This window comes from Dermacentor andersoni, chromosome 6 (genome assembly GCF_023375885.2).
Source record: "Dermacentor andersoni chromosome 6, qqDerAnde1_hic_scaffold, whole genome shotgun sequence".
Lineage (NCBI taxonomy): Eukaryota > Metazoa > Arthropoda > Arachnida > Ixodida > Ixodidae > Dermacentor > Dermacentor andersoni.
The window spans coordinates 16524695-16547085 of NC_092819.1; the positions used below are offsets into that span (position 1 = coordinate 16524695).

The 22391-nt window shown below is 45.3% G+C and overlaps 1 protein-coding gene across 12 annotated transcripts in view; it reads left to right on the forward strand.

The window, feature by feature from the left end:
* Positions 1 to 22391, forward strand: part of Srrm1 (Serine-arginine repetitive matrix 1) — a 93540-nt gene that overhangs the window by 43708 nt on the left and 27441 nt on the right. For 10 of the 12 annotated variants that reach the window (XM_055065871.1, XM_055065870.1, XM_055065867.1 and 7 more), the window contains 5 exons: positions 4132 to 4293; positions 8868 to 8965; positions 9521 to 9699; positions 18765 to 18885; positions 21386 to 21545. In XM_055065871.1, the coding sequence (XP_054921846.1) occupies positions 4132 to 4293; positions 8868 to 8965; positions 9521 to 9699; positions 18765 to 18885; positions 21386 to 21545 (720 nt within the window). The remainder of the gene's footprint in view (positions 1 to 4131; positions 4294 to 8867; positions 8966 to 9520; positions 9700 to 18764; positions 18886 to 21385; positions 21546 to 22391) is intronic. The other 2 variants (XM_055065868.1, XM_055065874.1) reach the window with 2 other exon arrangements.

Genomic DNA, 22391 nt, shown 5'->3' on the forward strand with positions numbered 1-22391 from the left:
CCTGCTGATACAGTGAAACCTTGTTAAACCGTAGTTGGCCAGAGCTCGGAAAAAGTACGTACTAAACGGTAGCACTGCTTAACCAAAATAGCGTGAGGTCGCCCACTTACCTGTCAAAAATGGAATACAAAGAGAGTGCGATGAGGGAGTGAAAAACATGCAGTATTTATTCATTTTTCGTGACAAAAGTGTTATTTTCGTTTGAAATCTGCCGCTGCCTAGCAGCGACGACAGTGGCCTCAAACACCCTTAAGCAGCAAGCCAGCTTTTCCGCGAGCCCCCTCTTCGCAGCAAACACCCGCATAAGGCTGACCCAACACGCAGCTTCTGCCACTGTCTGGCCTGAATTGCCTGTGCTGTTGCTTTCCTTGTCGTGCTCATCACTGTTGTTCAGCGACACTTCAGCAATAACAGAGGCAGTGATGGCAAAAAGTCGAGGTTCGGAAAGCTGAACCTCGTAGCCAACATCTTTTTGCGGTCCCAGCAGCACTGCTGAGCATCTTCTTCGCATTCCATATGTCACACGCCATAGTCAATGGTAGATACTTCCCACGTGCCAGCGCCGACTATGTGCCACGTTCGATAGCACAAACGATGTCCAATTTTTCTTTTATGTTGAGCACCCGGTTTTTGTCTGAGCTTCGGCATGATACAAGTGCTAGCTTGCACTACTCCACAACACAGGCAACCACTAGCCAGCCACAACGCTCTCAGATTCGGCGCCGAATGATGTTGATGTTAATGTGGCTTCACCCTTCCAAGCACCCTCTGCGTCCATGCTTGGAGGCCGTTCTGATGTCTGAGGCTTGTTCTTCTGCCTGGCCGACCTACCACCGTGATTGCGTTACGAAAAGTGCAAACGCTACATGTTAACGAATGCGTACGCAATAAGCAGGTACGGTTTATACGGATACAAAACGCATATGTTTAATGGCTGCTGAGTCGGGGATTGTATTTTACTACTTTAAAAACGAAACTACTGTTTAAGCGGGTACGGTTTAACAAGGTTTTGCTGTACAGTAAACTGGCCTCAAAGAAACCACACAGGTTACAAAAGCAAGCTTATATTCACCGCGAACGTCAGATGAAATGGATCAATTTTTACTAGTGGGTCTGCATCTTGAACAAGACTTGTTTACTGATGAGCTTGATAGCAGTACATCATGCATATTTTCAACGGGATGTTTTAAGGTTTTGTATTGCGTGAGCCCACAAAAGTTGGTAAAAAGGATAAACCAAGAAACCTTGCTTTCAGTGACCAAATCACAGTGGTCCATGCTTTTATATACCCAGTCAGTACAAGGAAGGTTAAGATCACCATATACTTCGACTCTCTGCTCACTAAGATCAGTGTCACTTGAAAAAGGCTGTCAATGTGTGTTACGAAGGAAGAGCAGTCCAAATTAGGTCGGAAGTAGTAATTACCCATGAGGTTATTACAATGGTCACGTAAAGTAAGGTGTACCCAAAGGCATTCTTCCCAAGATTCAAAATGGGCCTTAGGTGTGCTTTCAGTTTTTCTGACCGCCACCAAAAATTTGACCAGTCACTGCATAACATCGGTCATGGCAGAAAACAATCTAATCTTCAGTGATATAATTTGCATTAAAAAAAATCAGCACAGTTCAGTTTAGATAATGCAGAGATGAGAGAGTAATCATTAAGGGAGCCAAAAGGGACAAACAAGATGATGAAAATGTGCGAATGAAGAGTCGGGTATAAAGGCCCTGTGTTGTACATAGCAGGCAATGTGACAATATGTTGATCTCAAAAATGCACTGTCTCTCAACAAAGATTTTACAGTTCATGCACACAAAAGAACACTTGAAGGTTTAAAAAGCTTGGCAGTAGCAAAGAACAAGTTTAATGAAAACCAGAGTGAAACCTATTTCATTAGTATTGAATAACTGGTGCTATGTTTTGCAACCTTTTGTGCTGTTCTAAATATATAATTCCTTGTCTAAGGGATAAAACTGATTGTTCCTACCATTTTATAACATTATAATTTTAAGATATGTTATGGTCTGTTGATCCCACTATAACATTTTAAAAAAGAACATGTCACAGTGACTGCAAAAAGTAAGAGCAGTAAGAAAGTTAAAAGCCTTGTATGCTTAGTTTCATTGCTGCTTATAGCACCACAAGTCAAAGGAAGAATAGAGCCTTGTAACTTTCATCAACTTGATAGCAAGGTACAGTGAAACCTTGTTAAACCGTAGTTGGCCAGAGCTCGGAAAGAGTACGTACTAAACGGTAGTACTGTTTAACCGAAATAGCATTAGATTGCCCACTTACCTGTCGAAAACGGAACATGGAAGTCAGAGAGAGTGCGATAAAAGGGGAAAAAACATGCAGTATTTATTGACTCCGCGCGACAAAAGTTATTTTCATTTGATGCCGCGGCGGCCTTGCACGACGACAGCGGCCTCAAACTTACTGAAGCTGCGTGCCAGCTTTTCAGCCAGCCCCCTCTTGCGGCATACACTCGCATGGCAGATTCCTCGTTGGCGTTACGTATTCTTCGTGCACGCGCGCGGTAGTGCTGCAGAAGTCCTGGGGTGCCTTTTTCATTCCCGGGTGCTGTTCTCGTCGCGACGATTGCATTCATGAGGCTGACGTGACGCGCAGCTTCTGCCACTGTCGGGCCTGAATCGCTCGTGCAGTCGCTTTCCGTGTTGTCCTCATCACTGTCGCTAGTCGACAATTCGGCAACAACAGAGGCAACGATGGCGAAAAGTCGAACCTCGTAGCCGACATCTCTTCGCGGTCGCAGCAACGCTGCCGAGCAACTTCTTCACAATCGAAATGCCGCACACCGCAATCAACAGCAGATTCCTGTCGTGTGCCAGCACCGACTTCGTGTCACGTTCGATAGCACGGATGACGTCTAATTTTTCTTCTATGCTGAGCACCCGGCGTCTTTTTTTTTCCGAGCTACGGCATGATGCGAGTCCTCGCTTGCACGACGCCACACCACTCTCTGGCACGGCGTCGAAATGATGTTGATGTTGATGCGGCTTCACGCGCAAACACACAAGGCACTTGGAGGCCGTTGTACCGATCTCTGAGGCTTGTTGTTCTGCCGGGCCACCCAATGAAGACGGCGCACCACCGTGTTTGCGCGACGAAAAGGGGAAACGCTATGTTTTAACCGATGCGTACGCAATAAGCTGGTACGGTTTATACAGATACAAAAGACATTATGTTCAATGGCCGCTGAGTCGGGGATTTGACTTTACTACTTCTAAAACGAAACTACTGTTTAAGCGGGTACGGTTTAACGAGGTTTTACTGTAGTTTTCACGTTCAAGCATGTCTGCAGGCTAGACCTACACTGGGGGAACCACTGGCGCCAGCTTATTTCTTTCTGTCACTGCACTCTCCCTGTGGTCTCCAATTACGCCTTTCTTGCGTTGGCCAACGCCATGCTATGCCTGCCTGTAAATTTCCTAATGTAGTCTCATCACCCACTCTCTTGCCACCCTCATCTGTGCTTCACTTTCTGTGGCATCTGTTGCTCTAATAGACTTTCATACATCTGCTCTATGCATTACATGACTTGCTTCTTCCTATATTAACTGGAACATGTACTAAGATCGAGTTTCAATGTAACAGAAGTCTAAAATATGTCACCGATATCACTGGGAAATGAGGATATGCTTATGTTGAATATCTGATATCACAAAGGTATTTTCATGTCAGATGTGGCTTCATTATAGCGAGGTATGACTGTACTTTCGTTTGCTCTTTCACCAATACTGCAGTCTTCCTTTCTAACACACAGATGCATTTTCTGTTCCGTCGCTTGCGCACTACGGTCCTTTTTTAGCTTCTCAAGTTTCTTTGTTCTCCAAGTTTCGGGCCCATCAGTAGTCCTGGTGTGCACCATGGTTGCAACACGCAGAGACAATTTATGAAATAGGGTGATGTGTTTACTTTGGCTTTGGAATTCTCGTTTTCAGTGAACGCCAAATGGCTGATGAAAGCTCTTAGGGACACATTGCTGTGTTTGCAGCACAGTTTGGGCCAGCGGGGATTCATACACTGACAATGCATTGTTAAATGATGTGTCAACGGGGCTGTTGTCCAGCGACCAGAGAAGTCATTATGTAGCCTCGTCGGTGTGCTCAGGTCTCTCCGCTGCTGGAAAAACTGGGCCAGCGCAAGAACTCGGTGCAGCAGAAGCGCCACTACCGGTCTCAGGGCCAGGAGGAGTCTGCGAGCAGCTCAGATGAGAGCCCAGCTGCCCGAAGGCCAGCTGGTGACAAGTCGAGAGGAGCTGGACGCAGGAGGGTTAGTGTGCACCTGCACGTTTATCTGGGCCTCCCGTTTTGAAACGCACAGTGCTGTGTGTTATTGGTAGTATTACAGAATTCTGTAACATGCGAGACTTCATATGGGCTTTGTGCCAGACGTGGTGGGTGGTTCAGTGACTTCGGCATTTTGAAAAGGCCAAGTTCAAAGGCATTCATCTACCAAACATTCTGGGCATAACAAAGAACCTTAGTTGGTCAGAATCAATTTGGAGACCCCACTTCCCATTACTCATAGTCTCTGTATAGCCCCTCCATGCTTTGGGATGCTAAGCCCTATCTATCCATTTGTCTGTCATCCATACATTTTATCACCCCCCATTTTCGTTAGAAGAGCAAGCATTGGCTCTTTCATTTGGCATACCTAATAGCACAAGGGCATTCGATGAAGATTTTCCCAAAACCAGTTCTAGTGGGCTGAGAAGCACAAAAGGTGGCCTATTTATTTCTCTATTTTCCATAGCTGCCACTGAGTGTCACACACTTCTGCCATTGTCTTGCACTGCTGCAGCCACTCTTGTAGAAGTCCTAAGGTTGGCCTTGGAGCCATGGCTTGACTTCAGCAATGAGTGTGTGAACTGCCTGCTCTTAAACAAATGACTTCATAGATGAAAAGAGCTGTAAAAGTGCAGTTCGGAGAATGGGTGAGGGCAAAGAATTTTATATCCACAGGAATGTGATTCCATTTGCGCAACATGTAAGTTGTGAACAGGAGCCTTCTCTTCCAATATAAAGGATGCCTTTTGGCAGCATGCTCTGCCTGCTGATTTTTATGACTTCCCTTAATTTTATCTGCAAGTTAGCATAACAGATTGCCATTATGGTGGCACCTGTCGGAAGACAGTCTCTCATCACCCTCACTGGTACCAGAAAACTGACAGCTTCACCTTGCTAGCAGAGAATTGCAAGCCATAGCGTTTCTATTGTTTAGTCTGGAAACTAGTTTTTAGGTCACAATGATGAACCCTTTCTTGACCCAGTGTAATCAATCCTACAAAAAAGTCATCTTGGTTTTAAAAGCATGCGGCCAAAAGTTCGCAGCTGCAGGTCTATCGATCCTCCTTGTGAAAATTGGAAAGCAAGTGAAAAACCCAATGTGCTGACACCTTTCATATGAGCAGATGTTCCTGAATAATATTTCCTGTGTACCCTACACTGATCTTGACCTTTTCAACTGGTTGTTGAACCTTTATAAGGCAATCTTCCAAATGGTGGCCTCCACTTTTGTAACAGTGTCCCTATTAATGTCTGAATGAGGTCCACCAGAATTTGGTGCTGCTCCTACCAAGTTCCACCCACATTTGAACTGCTGATGCCAGTACACAACATCATACGATGGGCATACCTGCCATGTCTCCCAGATTTCGGCCATTTCTTCCAGTTCTATGGTTGACAGAAAAATCTCCCTGAATATGCACTTGTGTCCAGTTTCTATCCACATCCAGCACTTTGTCTGGTCACATTGACGAAAAAATCCAACCCAATCCAATCCATTTGAAAGTTCATGGAGCATAGCAATGTCAAGAATGTAGTAGAGAAACCTTACATACATAGCGTTAGTTCGTTAGCCACAGCGTTGCTCTTTATGCTGACGTAAGGTAGCTAGATGAATCTGTTAGGCTGTGTTGCCTTTGCGAAAGAGAAAGTTGGTAACTGTAGCCTACTGCCTTCTTCCCCATCCCACCTTCCTTAGTCTTGAGACCCGTAAAGCGAAAACAGCCATTAGGACAGAGCTGTATGTTTTTATCTGGCTTGTAAAGAATGCACACCAAAGGGAAGTGGGTCAGGGGAAATCTATTGAACGACCCTTGTACATGGCAGACAGTTGAGAATGTTGCATTAGGTCATCAGTTACATTAAACCAGTATGGCCAACATGTTGCCCGGGCTTCACTTGGATTTATGCACATAACAGGCCTTAGTATGTTTGACATATGTGTGGATAACGTTAGTAACTATGACCTTGTGGCCTTATTTTCAACCATTGTACCCTTCTAGGCCATGCCTCCTTTCTAGCACAGGGTGATAGAGCAGTCCCACCTTTGGTCGATGTCTCTTTACTGCAAATTGTAAAATGTGCACTTGAATGCAGAAGCATGATGTACTGTCCTCACTGTCTCAGTTGGTTTTATGTCAATATTTGGAAGCAGTGACAAATGGAGATATTTACCAATCGTAGTCTGACTTATTGCTTAATAAATGTTGTGAGAAAATCAAAGTTAAGCAGACATGCAACAGGGATATGTTTAGCATTCTTACGTAATATGTGTGTTCCACAGTGTTAAAGTTGTAATTTGCAGTACTGTATTTGCACAATTCTAACGTGCACATTTTTTAGATAAAAGTGTGTTCAAATTTGCATGCACATTACAATTGTAACTAATTCTACCCAAAATCAAAAACAAAACCGTTTTCTACTTAAAAAAACAACAAAAAAAAAAAACGCATTGCAAGGTAGCTAGCCACACTGCCATCAAACGGATCTCCCCCCCCCCCCCCTCCCCCCTTCGGGGGTTCGTGGTTGCCATTTTCTAGTTTGCTGTACGAGTGGAATTTCTAATGCATTTCCAGCGACGCCAAGCGAAGTAGAAAGCGTGATCAGTAACTTTAAGTCAAACAGTGCTGCAGGTTTTGACGGTATCACGGCATCTTGCCTATAAAATATGTGTCTGACATCAACTCTAATGTCTTAGCTCACATTATTAATGAAATGTTTGAATCCGGAATTTTTCCTAGCAAAGTTAAAGTAGCCAGAGTTTGCCCTATTCATAAAGGTGGCGCTGACCATAGTGTAAACATTTTCCGACGTATATCAATACTACCTCCTTTTTGAAACTTTTTGAAACCGTTCTAAACACGTGACTAGAGGGTTTCTTAAGGAAATATGCTATTATTAGTACGGCACAATATGGATTTCAAAAAAAAATAAATCATGCGAGAATGCACTCCTAAATATAAAACATAAAATACTACAAAATATAGAAAAAATTTTATACGGTAGGCTTATTTCTGGACCTACGTAAGGCGTTGCTTAGTGCAAATCATGTTTTACGTCTGTCCAAATTTGACTACGGTATACATGGTGTACAGCATTAGATCTAAGGAGGAGTAACTTAACGGATCGTTGCCAGTTTATTTAATTTAATCAGGCGACTTCCTCACTTCTCAAAGTACAGACTGGCGTGCCACAGGGATCCATACTTGGTCCTGTATCTTTATATTAATGACCTTCCTAACATTTCTTCCTCACCTAATGCCATCATGTACGGGGATGATACTAATCTTTTCTTTGCGAATTCTTCCCTGCAACACTTAGAAAAATAAATAAATAATTACTTGCATTTATTATCAGAATGGCTGTACATAAACAAACTACAATTGAATGTCAACAAAACCAAGTATGTAATATTTAAACCAATAAATAAGCCATTGCCTGTTAATATAACTGTCTGCATGTGACTAACCTAATATTATCAGCTAATAAAACATTAGGTTTCTTAAAACGTCACCTGCGGGAAGCCCCTCAACACGTCGGACTACAAGCATACATCTCCCTTATCAGAACTAAACTGGAATACGCATCGCCCATTTGGAACCCTCATCATACTCATACGATGTTAGCATATCATCTCTAAAATTGCAATCAGGTTTGTGTGATTTTTTCTGCTCGCCGTCGCATTGCCAGTCTTTTGTATTACAAGTTCTTTTATTCACCCCTAAGACAAGAACCATACATCTGCGCACACCCACCACGCAGATCCCATCGCATTGGTCACCCTCTTCACGTTTTGCGTCCACGAGCCCGTACTACTACCTTCATGAACTCATTTTTTTCACGAACGGCAACTGACTGGAACGGCCTTCCCCACTATATCGCTGCCATAACCTGTCCATCCACATTTTCTACTTCTGTAAACGCCTGCATCTTGTAAACCCCACCCGTTATGTAACAGCCCAAAAGGGGTCTTTAAGGAAAATAAAGTAATGTGATGTGATGTGTATGCCAAATGCACTTAGGAACAGGAGCCCCTGTCAGGCCACATGGCCTTTAGCTCATTTCCTCTTTCTGTAACAAAGAAAGAAAAAATAAACTTCGAACTTTCTGTGGTCGGTAGACAGCGAAAAGGAAGTCTCGTTGGACTCCTACAGCCACGAGACGCTAAGATTCAGCTGTGTGCGTGTCTGTGTGCCTTCGTGTGCCTTTGTGTGTTACATAGAATTGTTTCAACACGGTACGCATCCACTCGGGTTTCGTTGATTGTTGTGTGCGCTAGAATCGGCACCAAATTATTTTTTATGCATTTGGGCACTAATATAATTGCGCATTACAATTGGGAGTGCGGTAGAACCGTGCAAATGTGGTATTTGCCTATTTAAATCCACTCAGCCACTGGAATCCTTGCTTTTCCTAAATTCTAAAGCATTTCATCGGTTGAATGTGCTGGAGGTTCTTGAATGAGATTGCTTTTGTATTTCTATCTACTTGATTGAGAGTTTACACAGAAGGTTGTCCCTGAACACATGTGAAAAGCCTTTCTTGGTGTTTATGTGGCAGGGTGGCCACAGACGAAGTGGCTCAGCGTCGTCCTCTGGTTCTGGAGCCTCGGTATCGCCAGAGAGACGTAGACCACGGCCAAGTCCTCCACGTGCCAGGTAGGCTTGTCTTTGAAGATTGCACTTGTCTTGCCCCTGAGTGTTTTGGAGATCCAAATTGTTGTTCAAGTCTCTGGACCAACAGTCTAGCTAGACATGCATATTCAAGGCTTTTCTGCTTCATGAGCCCACAAAGCTTCCTACAACAAGCATGAGAGGAAACTCCAGCACTGCATCGTTCAGCTACCATGAGAATTAGCACATTTGTGCTATCTTCATGCCTCTGACCTTACACATTCTTGTAGTGTTATTTATTGCATTATTAACTTTATAAATTTCCAAACAATCATGTTCTTCTAAATGCATGGAGGCAGTAAGTTTCTGTGCACATGCATAGTCATTGCAAGTGGCTGCACTTGTAATGCAAGGTTCTGTTGGGAATCAAAAAGTCATTTAAAGCCAGAAAGACGAAGTTTAGACAAATTCATTATTCCCATGCTTGCTGGACCACCAAAGTTATCTCTAGTAACTTTTCTGGGAAACTGCATTCTTGAGCAGCTCCAAGAGGCTACTTCCACCCCTATAGCTATGCCACTCTTCTAAATGTTCTTTCAGGCCTTACAGGAGTCCATCCCCGAGGCACCGTCATTTGCAGCACCGAAGGAGCATGAGCCCTGGCAGGAAACACAGGCCAACTCCACCCCCCCCACGCGAAGAGAGGCGTAGGATGCCTTCACCACCACATGAACGCAGGCCACCACCTCGCTCTGCTATGAGTCCGCGTAGGGAACAGCGTAAGTTGTCTCTACTTGTGTTGTGCCTTCAATGGCATGCGCCACATTTTCTTGAATACAGTAGGATTCCATTGACACATCTTTCAAGGGACCACTGAAAAAAAAAATTGGAACAGTGGGGAAGGCCGCAAATCAACACATCAGTAACCACTCTGAATGGCTACCAGTACCGAGACGGTGTGTGTATAATTAAGGGGGGAGGAGGGGATCAGAATTAACTTTTTTTGTTTCTTGACAGAAAGGGCTGAAATTTGGCACACACACTGCACATTGCAATAAAGAGACAACTCTAAAATTTCATTAAGATATCTTAATTAGTTTGTTTTATAAGAATTTATAAGTTCCTTGCTTGTGGAAAGCCTGGCACAGTAACGAAACATGATAGGGAGCTGGGAATACTTTGCATGTTTGCCCAGATGTCTAATCTACATCAAGACAGTGTTCGATTTTTTTTAGTGCGCTAATAATTTTTTGCTCAACATAACATGCACATGACTGTGCTTCACTGCATGGAGCCATGTAGTAATTGTGAAATAATTAGATAATGGAAAGATAAAGAAACATTTCAAGACTGTCTTTACGTACAGCACAGCTTGTGGATCACAGCAAAACAAACTGGGCCAAAATCGGTCCAGCCATTGTTGTGCTACGCTTCCCACGAGCGAGGTGATTGACAACAAACATGCAATTGAGAAAACTGGCTGCAAAGTTTTAACAGCACTGCAAATTTATTAAAAAGCACCGGGGCTGTAATATTTTGAATCATTGCAGTCAGGCATCTTCTTACACCTTTGCCTCATTGTTTGGTGGGCTTTGGATGCCTTCAGGCGTTCTTTATCCTTTTCTTGCGCCGTCTGGAGTAGTGCATGACCACCATTTTCACTGCCAGACCGAGCCTGGTATCGCAGTGTACACCCACAGAACGCTGTTGGCATCTTGGGCACAGAGTTCTAGCGATCAAAGAGTTCATCGCGGAAACAGGCATAATAATGAACTCACAGCCACAAGGGGCCGAAATTTGTTCTTAGCATTGCTGCTTCCACTCAGTCGCGGACACTGCGCGAAGGGAGTCGCGAACACTGCATGCCTGCACTTCTGCAGTCACCGCTGACACAAAACGCGGCTCGAGGCGCGTCTTAATCGTGCGACGATTCGTCTGGTGAGGCTTGAGTCACCATACAGTATGTAGCTCGTCGACGGTTGGGGCTCACTCGCAGGCTGCGTGTCCCTGTCGCACGATGCATCGGAAATGCACACCGTCTCTGCCGGCGATGGAGACCTTCGACCCGCGTCGCCTCCAACAACGCGATCTCGGTTGCCGACTCGCGTGGCCGTACGCACAGGTGCGAGAGCCTCCATTGGCACGTCTTCCGGTGGCTTGGTTATCAGTGTCGATGTCACAGGGCGATTGTTGGCTTCGCTGCTGGAATCGCACGGTGCAAGACAACGCGGCACGTTATCCGCGTGTTCAGTCGGGTTCTCCGCTTCTCCCGCTGGCCGCCGTCTTTTTCTCGCCGTAGGAGGCTTGCGCTTCCGTTTTCCAATGGCATGCTTCATTTAAAAGTTCTTTTCGAACGAGCGACGATCCATCACTGACCTGGGAGCTTTCATAAATCCGAATTCTGCGAGTGTCAAACGAAGAAAGACGCCAGCGTGGTTTTCAAAGCAGACAACTGCGGTCCGCTGTGGTTGCCAGCGTGCCGGCTGCTGCAGCAGCAACCAATGGCGAGACGCCTTTCAGTACGGCAACCAATCGGAGGCCCGCTTTCATCGCAGGGCCCGTGTGACCGCCTCTAGCAGACCCGCGCGTCTTTTGTGTTTGTGTGTTTGTTACAAGATGGCGACGACCGAAGAATTCAGAAACGGAATGGCGAAACTTCGAGCTTTCGAACGATACCAAGATGGCGGCGTTCGGTGGCGGGAAAGACGAGTTAGGGCTCCGCGAACCGCGGTGATTTTACGCGATTTAAAGCTGTTTTCTCGCCCTACGCACTGATAAATTAATTTTTTTCGGGCACTTTTAGTGCGTTTTCAGTCAAACCATTTTGATACAATGTAGATTAGGCATTGCAGATACCGAAACGCGTCGTTGCCAAAAATCGATCTTTTTTGCGATTTTCGCGATCTGATCCCCGCGTCCCCCCTTAAGGGACTCGTGCGATGTTCTGCAACAAAGGCCCCTTTCTACTCTTGAGGTGCTTCACTGCATAATGAGGCTCTATTGCTTCAAAGATAATAAAAATCAACAATTATGTAGTGCCTATAAGACCTTGCCGGCCCCCAAATAAATGTAGCCCTACACTCGGCAGATTTGGCCCAGTGTGTGGGGTTCCCAACAAGTTTTAACTAATGCACACTTCATTGGGCGCTTCGCCTACTACTCTGTGCACGTTTTCTCCTGATATGCGTGCAGTGCTTCACTTGTGCAACTTTGGTGATATACACTTATTATCTTCGTAGCAATGTGCGAGAGCGAATTTTCCTTTGCACTGCTAAATTTATGTGACTGCTGCAATCAAACGAAATGCAAGATGCGGGAACATAGCAGAATGGCGACGTATCAAATGGAAACATAACACACGGGAGAGTCGAAATGCAAAAACAACAGTGTCCCGTGAATTGGGGGCATGTTAAAGATCTCCTGGTTGTCAGAATTAAACCAGTCTCCTACTACAGTGTGCCTCATAATCAAATCAAGGTTTTGGCATGTAAAACCTATGAATTGAGTTAAATTTTAATTTGCAAACAACATTATGGGGATCCTAGCTTCGAGTTGCAACAGCTTTGCAAATAGAATGTCAGCCTAGCATTCACAGGTCATGATAATGATGATTATGATGATACACGTGCATGCATAGTGTAGCTACTCATGGGTAGCCCTAGCTTAGGAAAATTTGTTTTTTGTTTGGGCTAGTTTGGAGGTAAGCTCTCTATGAAATGATAGTTGGGAAGAAGACTGGCATATCAAAATGATCTTGAATGATCAGAGGAAGTGCTGCAAGAATAAATGTCCTAGACTGAATTGGGCCAATGTTATAGCATGTCAAACTTTCTAAAGTAGTAAACAATAGTAACACCCAGGACAGTTTATTACTGTTTGAAAATTTCTGTAATTATATACCGTATCTACTCGAACCTAGGCCGGCCCCAATTCTAAGCCAACCTCAAATGCCCGAAGCCAGAAAAAGAAAAAGCGAACTTACTTCGAATGCAGGCCGAAAAAAGTGTGGGCAGCGTTCATAAAATAAAAACGGCATTTATTCAGTATGAACATGCCGAGCTCACTCTATGTCATCATCACTGCTAGCCTCGTTGCTATCTTCCTTATCACGGTCATCATCGCTGAGACACGCAGAAGCAGGGTCTCCCGTTGCCCCCCCCCCCCCAACAAAGGACATTTTTCTCATCAATGCTGAAGTCCTGCCCAGCTTGAACGTTTAAGGATGCCTCTACGGCTTGCACAACTTTTCGTTTCTTTTGTTTGGTGCCATTACGATAACACCACGCCGCAAGCCGATACGACACGGGTCAAAATGGCAATGCCGCTTGTGTACTTTTCCGTTGGCTACTGGAGCGGCTAGTAGCGGTTGCAATACTGACTTTTCTAGATGGGGGCGCAAGCTATGCACCATATTGTCATGATTCACGAGCAGGAGGAACTGATAAAACAGGGCAGGACACTTCAATTATACGCAAATTGAAAATGATTACACAGGGACCTCGTCTTCTCTTCTGCAATGCTCGAGATCGTCTTTCTCTACATGTGGCATATTAGATGTGGCATTTCCCTCCCTCCTGAGAGAGCATCGTCCCGATGCTCACCTAGCGGCAGGAAGATGTGTCAGACAAGATTTGGGCACTTCATTCCGAACAATAGAGCTTCATGCGCACAATGTGCACGACATCTGGTGGACGCTGCCTCGCCCTGGAGGAAGCAGAACTGTCAGGGATAACCTCATAGTTCAGGTTGCTGAGGCGCCCTATAACCTTGTCGGACTAGCGTACCTCCTGAGTAGCTTTTCTGAAAGCCCTCGCCGACGGATGGGACTCCAAACCCGCACTTTATTGCCTGGCTGATGTGTGATGTATTGGTGCCATAGATTGTAACATCAAGCATCATAGTCCTGTTGTTCGGTGATTCTGACGCAGGCGAGTTGTCTCGCTTCTTCAGCCCATTGAGCGAAAGCTTCAGCGTCCGTGCCTGTATCACCGCAGTCGTGTGGCAACATCGCATTGAGCATCATTGTCACTTCACGGCCACAAAAAAGGCTAAATGGTGCATTGTTTCCTGTTGCGCAGTGTTGTAAGCGAATGTGATGTACGGTAGAATGTCATCCCACTTTTTGTATTCCTCGTCTACGTACATACTCAGCATGTCGCCGATAGTCTTGTTCGAGCGTTCTGTTAGGCCATTCGTTTGCGGATGGTAGTCTGTGGTCTTTCAGTGAGCCGTGCCACTGAGGCTAAGCACTGCCTTTAGGAGTGTAGCCATAAAGGCAGTTCCCCTGTTCGTTATTATCACCGTTGGCACATCGTGCCTGAGAACCACGTTTTCAATAAAGAATTGCGCTGCTTTGACTGTGGTGTCGCTTGGAAGGACCTTGGTTTCTGCATAGCGTGTCAGGTAATCGGTGGCGGCTATTATTCACTTATTGCTAGTATTGGAAGTTGTGAATGGTCCGAGAAAGTTCATCCCGATTTGGGCAAATGGGGTCGTGGGCGCTTGGACTGGTTGTAGTAGCCCAGCTGGTTTCATATGTGGTGGTTTGCATCGTTGACAATCGAGGCACATGCGCACATAATGTTTCACAAAGGTGGCAATGCTTGGCCAGTAATATTTATCTTTGACTCAGGCCAGTGTTCGCATGTAGCCGGGGTGGCCAGAGTCGGTTCATCGTGGCAGGCTTGCAAGACCTCATGACGGAGAGATGTTGGGATGACGAGTAGATGGCTGCTTCCACTTGCAGAGAAGTATTTCTTGTAGAGAACATCATTATGGAAGCAGAATGATGGCAAGCTTAAATGTTATGTTTTGGGCACACTTGTAATTCTGCCTTCTAAAATATCAATTAGCGGAATCGGTTCGCTGTCTTCCCACTGCTGACGAGCAATGGTGGCCATGTCTAGAACTCCTATGAAAGCCATGTCTTCACCATCTTCTGTGACTTCCTGTTCAATCGGTGACCTTGAAAGGCAGTCGGCGTCTGAGGGCTGTTGTACAGACTTGTACACCACTGTACAATTGAATTCTTGAAGCCTTAGGCTCCAACGTGCTAGTCAACCGGACGGATCCTTCAAGTTCGTCAGCCAGCAAAGTGAGTGATGATCGCTGACAACACTGAAGGAACGGCCATAGAGATATGGGCACAACTTCATAACTGCCCGTACCACCGCAAGGCATTCCTTTTCTGTGGTTGAATAATTAGACTCTGCACATGACAGCGTCCTGCTTGCGTATGCAATGACTCTCGGCTGAGTCTTGCCACTGCACGAGCACAGCGCCTAGACCCATTTTGCTAGCGTCCGTATGAATCATGGTATGAGCGTCCTCGTCAAAGTGAGCCAGTACAGGAGGTGTTAGCAGGCGCTATTGGAGATCATTAAACGCTGCTTGTTCTTCTTTGCCTCATATGGAGGCAATGCTTCTCTTATAAGGCACGTTAACGGTGAAGCTATATGTGAAAAATTGTCAATAAAACTTCGGTAACACGCGCAGAGACTTAGGAAACGCCTCACTGCCTTCTTGTCCGTTGGCACTGGAAACTTTGTGACAGCCGTGATCTTGTCGGTGTCAAGGCAGACACCTTGATGACTCACAACATGACCTAAGAACTGGAGTTCCTCGAAACCAAAGTGACACTTTTCTGCTTTCAGCGTTAGGCCGACAGACCGTATCATTTGTAGAACAGTCAGCAGCCATCTCAGGTGTTCCTCAAACATTTCCGAAAAAAGTGACGTCGTCAAGTTATGCAAGGCATGTCTGCCACTTCAGGCCTGACAGAACCGTATCCATGAGTCGCTGAAAAGTTGCTGGAGCTGAGCATAAACCGGAAGGCAGGACCTTGAATTGGTAAAGCCCATCAGGTGTAACGAAAGGAGTCTTTTCTCTGTCTCTCTCATCGACCTCGATTTGCCAATAGCCACTTTTTAGGTCCATCGACGAGAAGTAGTGGGCATGCCTCAGCCTGTCGAGGGAATTGTCGATATGTGGTAATGGGTATACGTCTTTCTTTGTGACCTGGTTCAGCTTACGGTAGTCGACACAAAAACATAGACTGCTGTCTTTCTTTTTGACCATCACTTCTGGCGATGCCCACGGGCTCTTTTTTTTTTTGGTTGGATAACGTCGTCGAGCATTTTCTTCACGTGCTCTTGGATCTCTTCGCGTTCTTTTGGTGCTACACGGCACAGGTTTTGTCAAATTGGTCTCATTGTCTCCTCCGTAATAATCCGGTGCTTCGTCAGTGGTGCCTGACCGACTCTGGTCGACAAGAAGCAGTCACGAAACTGGTGCAGCAGGTCCACAAGGCGCTGCCTTTCTGCTGGTGATAAGCTCTTGCTCACATCAATAACAGGTAACGGTGCCAAAGCGTCTTGCTCTCCCTGTTGTAATGCAAAGCATTCCCCGAATTCTGCAATCTCGTCAAGGTAAGCAACTGCTACGCCTTTTACAATGTCTCGTCGTTCCTTGCCGAAGTATGTCGGCAGTAGTTCTGTTTGCCCATGCATTACTTTGACATGACTTCTGGGTATGGCAACACCTTGAGTGAGCAAACGCGTAATTATTTTCTCAGCAAGACCTTCCCCATTGTACTCTGTGTCGCACCTGACGGAAACAAGATGGCAAGATAACAGTGGTATGGTCACATTGTCTATGATGCGCAAGGACTTGCGTTGTAGTTCTGCACTTTCGTCCCCAGAAAGGGTTAGTATACCTTCTGGTATGTTGATGATGGCGCCGTACTTGCATAAGAAATCCATACCTAAGATTACATCTGTGCAGCAGTCCGGAAGAATAACAAAATTTGCGACGAATTATGAATCCCCTGTGTTGACCCTTGCAATACACTTTCCAGTCGGTGTCAGTAGCTGGTCTTCAGCACCTCTAATATGCAGCCCTGACCATTCCATCTTCACTTTGAGAAGTCTCTCCACCAGTTTTTCAGTTATGATCGAAAAGTCCACGCCAGTGTCTACCAGCACCGTCACGTTGTGGCCATCAATTGATACAGTAACATCGGCGCTAACAATGTCATCTGTCATCAAATCAATTGGCCGTATCGGCTTTTCGTTCGACGGCAATGGGGGATTTTCGGTACTTCGACGTGTAGCAACCTTTTCCCCTGAGGTCGCGGCCTTCAGTTTTCCCGGCGTGGGCTGTGAGATCGCCCTCGGGCCACGTTGATGGAACTGTATCTTGCAGCTGGAAAACGTTGTCCCGGAGAAGGGGAGTGCGACCGGTAACTGGGAGAATTGGCTTGCCGGCTCGTCGAATTCATGTCGATGTTTGCTCAGCTGCCGTTGAAAGCACGACGAGACGCAGTGACTGGAAATGCTTGGTACCCTGCAGCGCGATAAGGGCAATGACGACAGATGTGGCCCGCTTCCCCACAGTGGAAGCACAAGGGCCTGTAGTCAGCTGTGCGCCAAATGTCGGTTCTGCGAAGCGGTAGTCACTTTGGTTGTACCCTATGGTACTGAGGTGATGCCAGTGCTGACTGCTGGTGATACTGTGGCATCGGCATCGGAGGTGACGGTTGACTGACAACATCAGCGTAGCTGGGCTGCCACGTCTTGGAATGTGGCTCAGGAGCCGAAAACGCTTGCCTTATTTCTTGGCGCACTTCAGCCACAGACGCAGCTGGGCATTCACTTGGCGTGTCAGTGAGCATCTTAATCTCTTCCTGAACAATTTCGCTTATCAGCCGGCGCAAGGAACCCTCGTCTGTGACCGTCACTGCTGCGGCGCTTTTTCATTTCATTTATGTGGGGGTTCCACTCTGCGTGCGGCTAGGGCTGAAGGCGAGCTCCGGATCTAGCCCCACGCAGTCGCTTCGTGGTACTCCCAACCCGTAGCGCGGGAATCGCGGCTACGCCGGGTTCGAACAAATAAGGCAACCAGCGGTGTCAATGGTAATAACGTTTATTGCTATTAGCAATAGTGAACACTCGCGGAGGGACGTCCTCTCAGTAATAGTAGTAAATAGGCTTGCCTCGTTGTCTGGGTGGGTCAGACAAACGAGATCACTCACGGGATGTGGCAGGTGTTTTCGTCCAGGCGGTCCAGGTGTCGGCGTCCCAAGAGAGAGAGTCTCCCCCGGTGGCGCGCTTTTATGCCTTTTTACCTTTCTGCGAGGGGAAGTCCTCCTCGCCCGCTGGATACGTTTCCCTTTCCCATGAGCCGCGTGGGGAGAGGGGTACGCGCGTCACAAGAGCGACGGAGGAAGGGAGGGCGCGTAGTGCCTCTCTCCCTTCTCTACGCCGGCACGACCCGTCCGCCACGTGCGAACGGGACGACGCAGGTACGCGGGAGGAAATGGAAGCGGGTGCTCCCTACATTTATCATTTTCAAATAAAAACTGGCGCGTTTTTTTTTTTTTTTTAATCCTCGAATCTAAGCCAGCCCTAGAGTTTGGTATATGATTATTTGAAAAAATACTATCGGCCTAGATTTGAATAAATACAGTATTTCTTCATAGCCCACTGCACTCTCTAATTGTGTATTTTTGTCTAAAAAAGAATTATTGCAATAGGATAACTGGAACCAGAGATATTGTCGCTTCAAAATTGAGACGCCATCCGAAGTAGTTTTGAGAAAATGAAAAACATTTCACGCAATGTCAATAGTGATTATTACAAAGGCTAAATTGATCAAGGATGCTACGAGGGTGCAGTCAAAAATTTGTGCTCTACTCCACCCTGGAGCATAACAGTGCTAAAACATTTTTAGGCTCATTTTTGGCTCTGAAGAGCACTTTACTCCTCTTAATGAAAAAGAATTTGGGTGATAAGTGATTGTAGTCTATACATTTATTTCATTTGCATGCTCTTCCTTATGTGTGCAGGGCCTACTGCTCAGCATTCAAGAGGCCAAGCCAGAAGATCTCGCACTCCATTGGAACCTGTAGAGCATTACAGAGATGTTGACTCATTGCGGCAAGCACCTCCACAGAACAGTCATCACATGTAAGGGATTTCATACACAGCTCAATTGCATGGTTCTTGGGCCTAGGACATGTCTCTAGGCATGATTTGATTTCTGTGCACATCATGAATGCTAAAAGATTATGGACAGAGTCACCTACAAATATTTTGGACACCAGAAATTTATAAATGCTTGATTGTTAAGACATTTTCATGGCACTGCCACATTGTCTCCATAGAAATAAGAATTACCAAACTACCTGACACCTTACAACAGCCATTTTATTTTTCACTCTATCAGGAAGTATGCCTCCGCAATCAGCAGAAAGGTCGATTCTTCAAAAATCATTTGTCAGCACCTTCTCGAAGCTGAAATTAGTAGCATAAGAAGCTACCATTTTGGCCTATTCAATCTATAGCTGTAGGCTGCTTCCAAACCACAGAACGAGTCAAGGCAAAGCAACCCACAAGCTGGAAAGCCTGCATTTGTGGGCTTGGCATATGCGTCATTTTCAGCATTTGTTGAGCAGTGTGTTAAATGGTGGCATGATCTCGGGTGCCTTTTGTTGTCTGCTGTTATGAGTCTTGTTGCTCCGAATCATCAGGCAGCATCAAATGGCATAAACTTCACTTTCTCTGGCTCTGCCACTGAGGGCCATGATGAAGCAAGGGAAGTGCTGGGCAGTGATAATGGCTAACAAAGCTGTGGTAAATATGCTTGAATAGCATTGTCAACCTCAGTTCGAAATTGCCTGTAAGTGCAGATTTGGTGCAGTGGCTCTATTTTTGTGTGTCTATAGTAACGGCATGATAATGGCTGAAATACAGAACTGACCTGGTCACGCACGAGGCCGAATCAGAAAGTCTTTGCTCTTATTTCTTATTAGCCAAAGTAAGGTACATACAGGTAAATGCAAATGTACATACCATTTTACGTACCTAACACTATTTTTCCATATGGTCCCAACACCGGTTAGACATTTGTCACATCACAGCACTAAATTTGAGGCCAGCCAGAACGTATGCGGCCTCCCCGAATGCTCGCTGTCATGCAAGTCGTCACGGCCTTTTGCAATCTCGCACCACTACCACCACCTCGCACTTCTCAAAGCAAGACACCTTTCCCCATATGTTGGCTGCATTTCCCTATGGATTTTGATGGGCGTTTGTCCCTCACTCCATAGAAAATGAATCGCACTTTGTTGCCTTTTACACCGTGGACGTGTGAAGCACAACCGCCATCTTCAGCAACTGACAGCAGTGCTGCGCCATGGAGCTACAGGCAGATAAGGCTAGGCTGGTCCAAGAAAGGTCCACCGCTGGAAGTGGATATGTTGGCTGCACAGTTACAGCCATAGTTTGACTTTAAAAAATATAGGGGCACAAGACTGGGATTTGCTCGCATGATAAGCAAACCTCTTTTCTTGTAAATTAGTTTTGATGGGCTTCTGATTATTCGCACGTTTAGGTGATGCTCGCTGTGTCCAAATAACCGCTCAGTAATTGCATATCAGATTATTGTGAGATTCTTATGTTTTGTGTTTTGCAATTTATATGATTGCAACAAAAAAGAAATTTGGTGGGCAGTTCGTGTTAATTTGCTGTGAAAATCTGTTTGCAATATGCTTCTTTTTTCTTTTTTCTTTTTTCAATCAAGTTTGATATCTCAGCACTGGCTTCTACACTAGTACAGAGTTTCAGTGCATTAACTGTTGAAGCAATGCCACCCAATAAATTGAAATGGTTCACATGTGCCGTTCACAATTTGTTTTTTTTAAAGGCCAGTAGTTCCCAAGTTTTATTGTGTAGAAAATCAGTGTGAATGACTGCTTCCTGCTGCCATTTCGACTTGCATCTGTGTAAGTCAGACTGTACTAATGGGTATGTGTTTATGCACACTGAATAGAACAGCGTTTATTTATTTATTTAGCATAAACACAGGATGAGGAAGGATGAGACAAGGCACAGCACTTCATCTTGTCTCATCCTCTGTATTGTTCTTCAGTATTGATCAGTCAGTCAAAGTATTCTTGCTATACTATTGCCAAAAGAAACTGTTTTTCTGCCGTTTGAGTTGGCTTTGGAATGCTCCTACTATATAATTTACCAACTATAAATTTTTACAGGCACTGTTGGCAGTTGTAATGAATCTCTTTAAAATCCCTTCTGAATAATCATAGGTTCAATGAGTGGGTCTTGTGGGTTTTACAAATGCTTCCAAAAAGTTCAGGCAATCTTTCTCCCTTTCATTTCTTTTAAATTTTAATGAATGGTGTGTTTGGCGGCTCCTATATAACTTATACCTGTGAATAAGGGATTTTAGGCTTGGCAAGAGCAACACAAGTGGAAGTAGGGACAATTCTGAATTAGGTCTAGGTGTTGGTGAGCTACCTGGGTTTGGACTACAGGGGTTTCTTCAAGTACCCTGAGACCTCGTAACGTTCCTAACTTCGTACAGGCGAGAATTTCTCAGGGACAAATTTTTATGTACTGTGACAGGCATTTTCTAAACCAAGTTGGGCTTTTTTTTTTTTTTCTGCAGCAGTCATCAACAAAAAAAGCCAAGAGCTCCAGTGCGCTCAGAGTCATCATCATCATCGTCATCATCTGTAGAAGAGCCTCCACCACGCAGGAAAGCCCCTCCTGAGGATGAGTCGGGCTCAAGCTCTTCGTCATCAGCATCTCCATCTCCCGAGAGGCCGGTGAGTTCTGCTACTGCTATGAAAGTTTTCAGGGATGGCTACGATATGCTGCATGGTTGTGTATCTTATTAACTTGCTCAACTGATCACTTTATTTGAATGGGTTTTCTTGCCTGTCAACTACTCACAGGCAAGATCTAGTTGGCTCAAAATGGTATCTGAGTCCTGAAGACCTTCATATGTGGAACAGTACTAAAGAATTACTACATGGTGTGGGATAGTTCAGATGGGATGGGCACAGGGGAAGGAGTACACATACTTGTAACTGTTAATTTTTTTTAACATGCCATCTGTAACTGTAGTACAAATGCTCAGCCCCTTGGTTGTACAGTATTGTAACATGTTCAATAGTTATTATTGAACATGTTAATTGAATGATTATTGTAGCACGTTCAGTAAGCAATCTCCAATGGATGATAGGTCCACATATTCTCTAGCTTGGCCATGGCTGCGCTGGCTGTCTGCGTGGCTAAGTGATACACAGCCAGTGTGCCTTGCAATGTGTGCACTCTGCTTGTTAACCCCCTTCCATACCTTGGACAAGCTGGGTTTGTGCATAGGTTTCTGGTAAAACTGCCAAAAACGATCTCGCAGCTACAATTTTGTAGTGATGCAATTTTCCAGTGCTAATGCCTTTCTTTTGTGTTCACAGAATGTTGCTTTGATCACTCACAAACACGATAAGTGCCAGAAGGCATTAGCATTGGGGAAAAGGCATCATTACAAGATTGCAGCCCAGCTCGTCAGCAATACTTTGCATCTTCTAGCAATGCCATGGATAAGCCTACCTTTGTCTCAGTGTTTAGTCAAGCTTTTGGTAGATGGTAGCACATAATCCATAGGACAG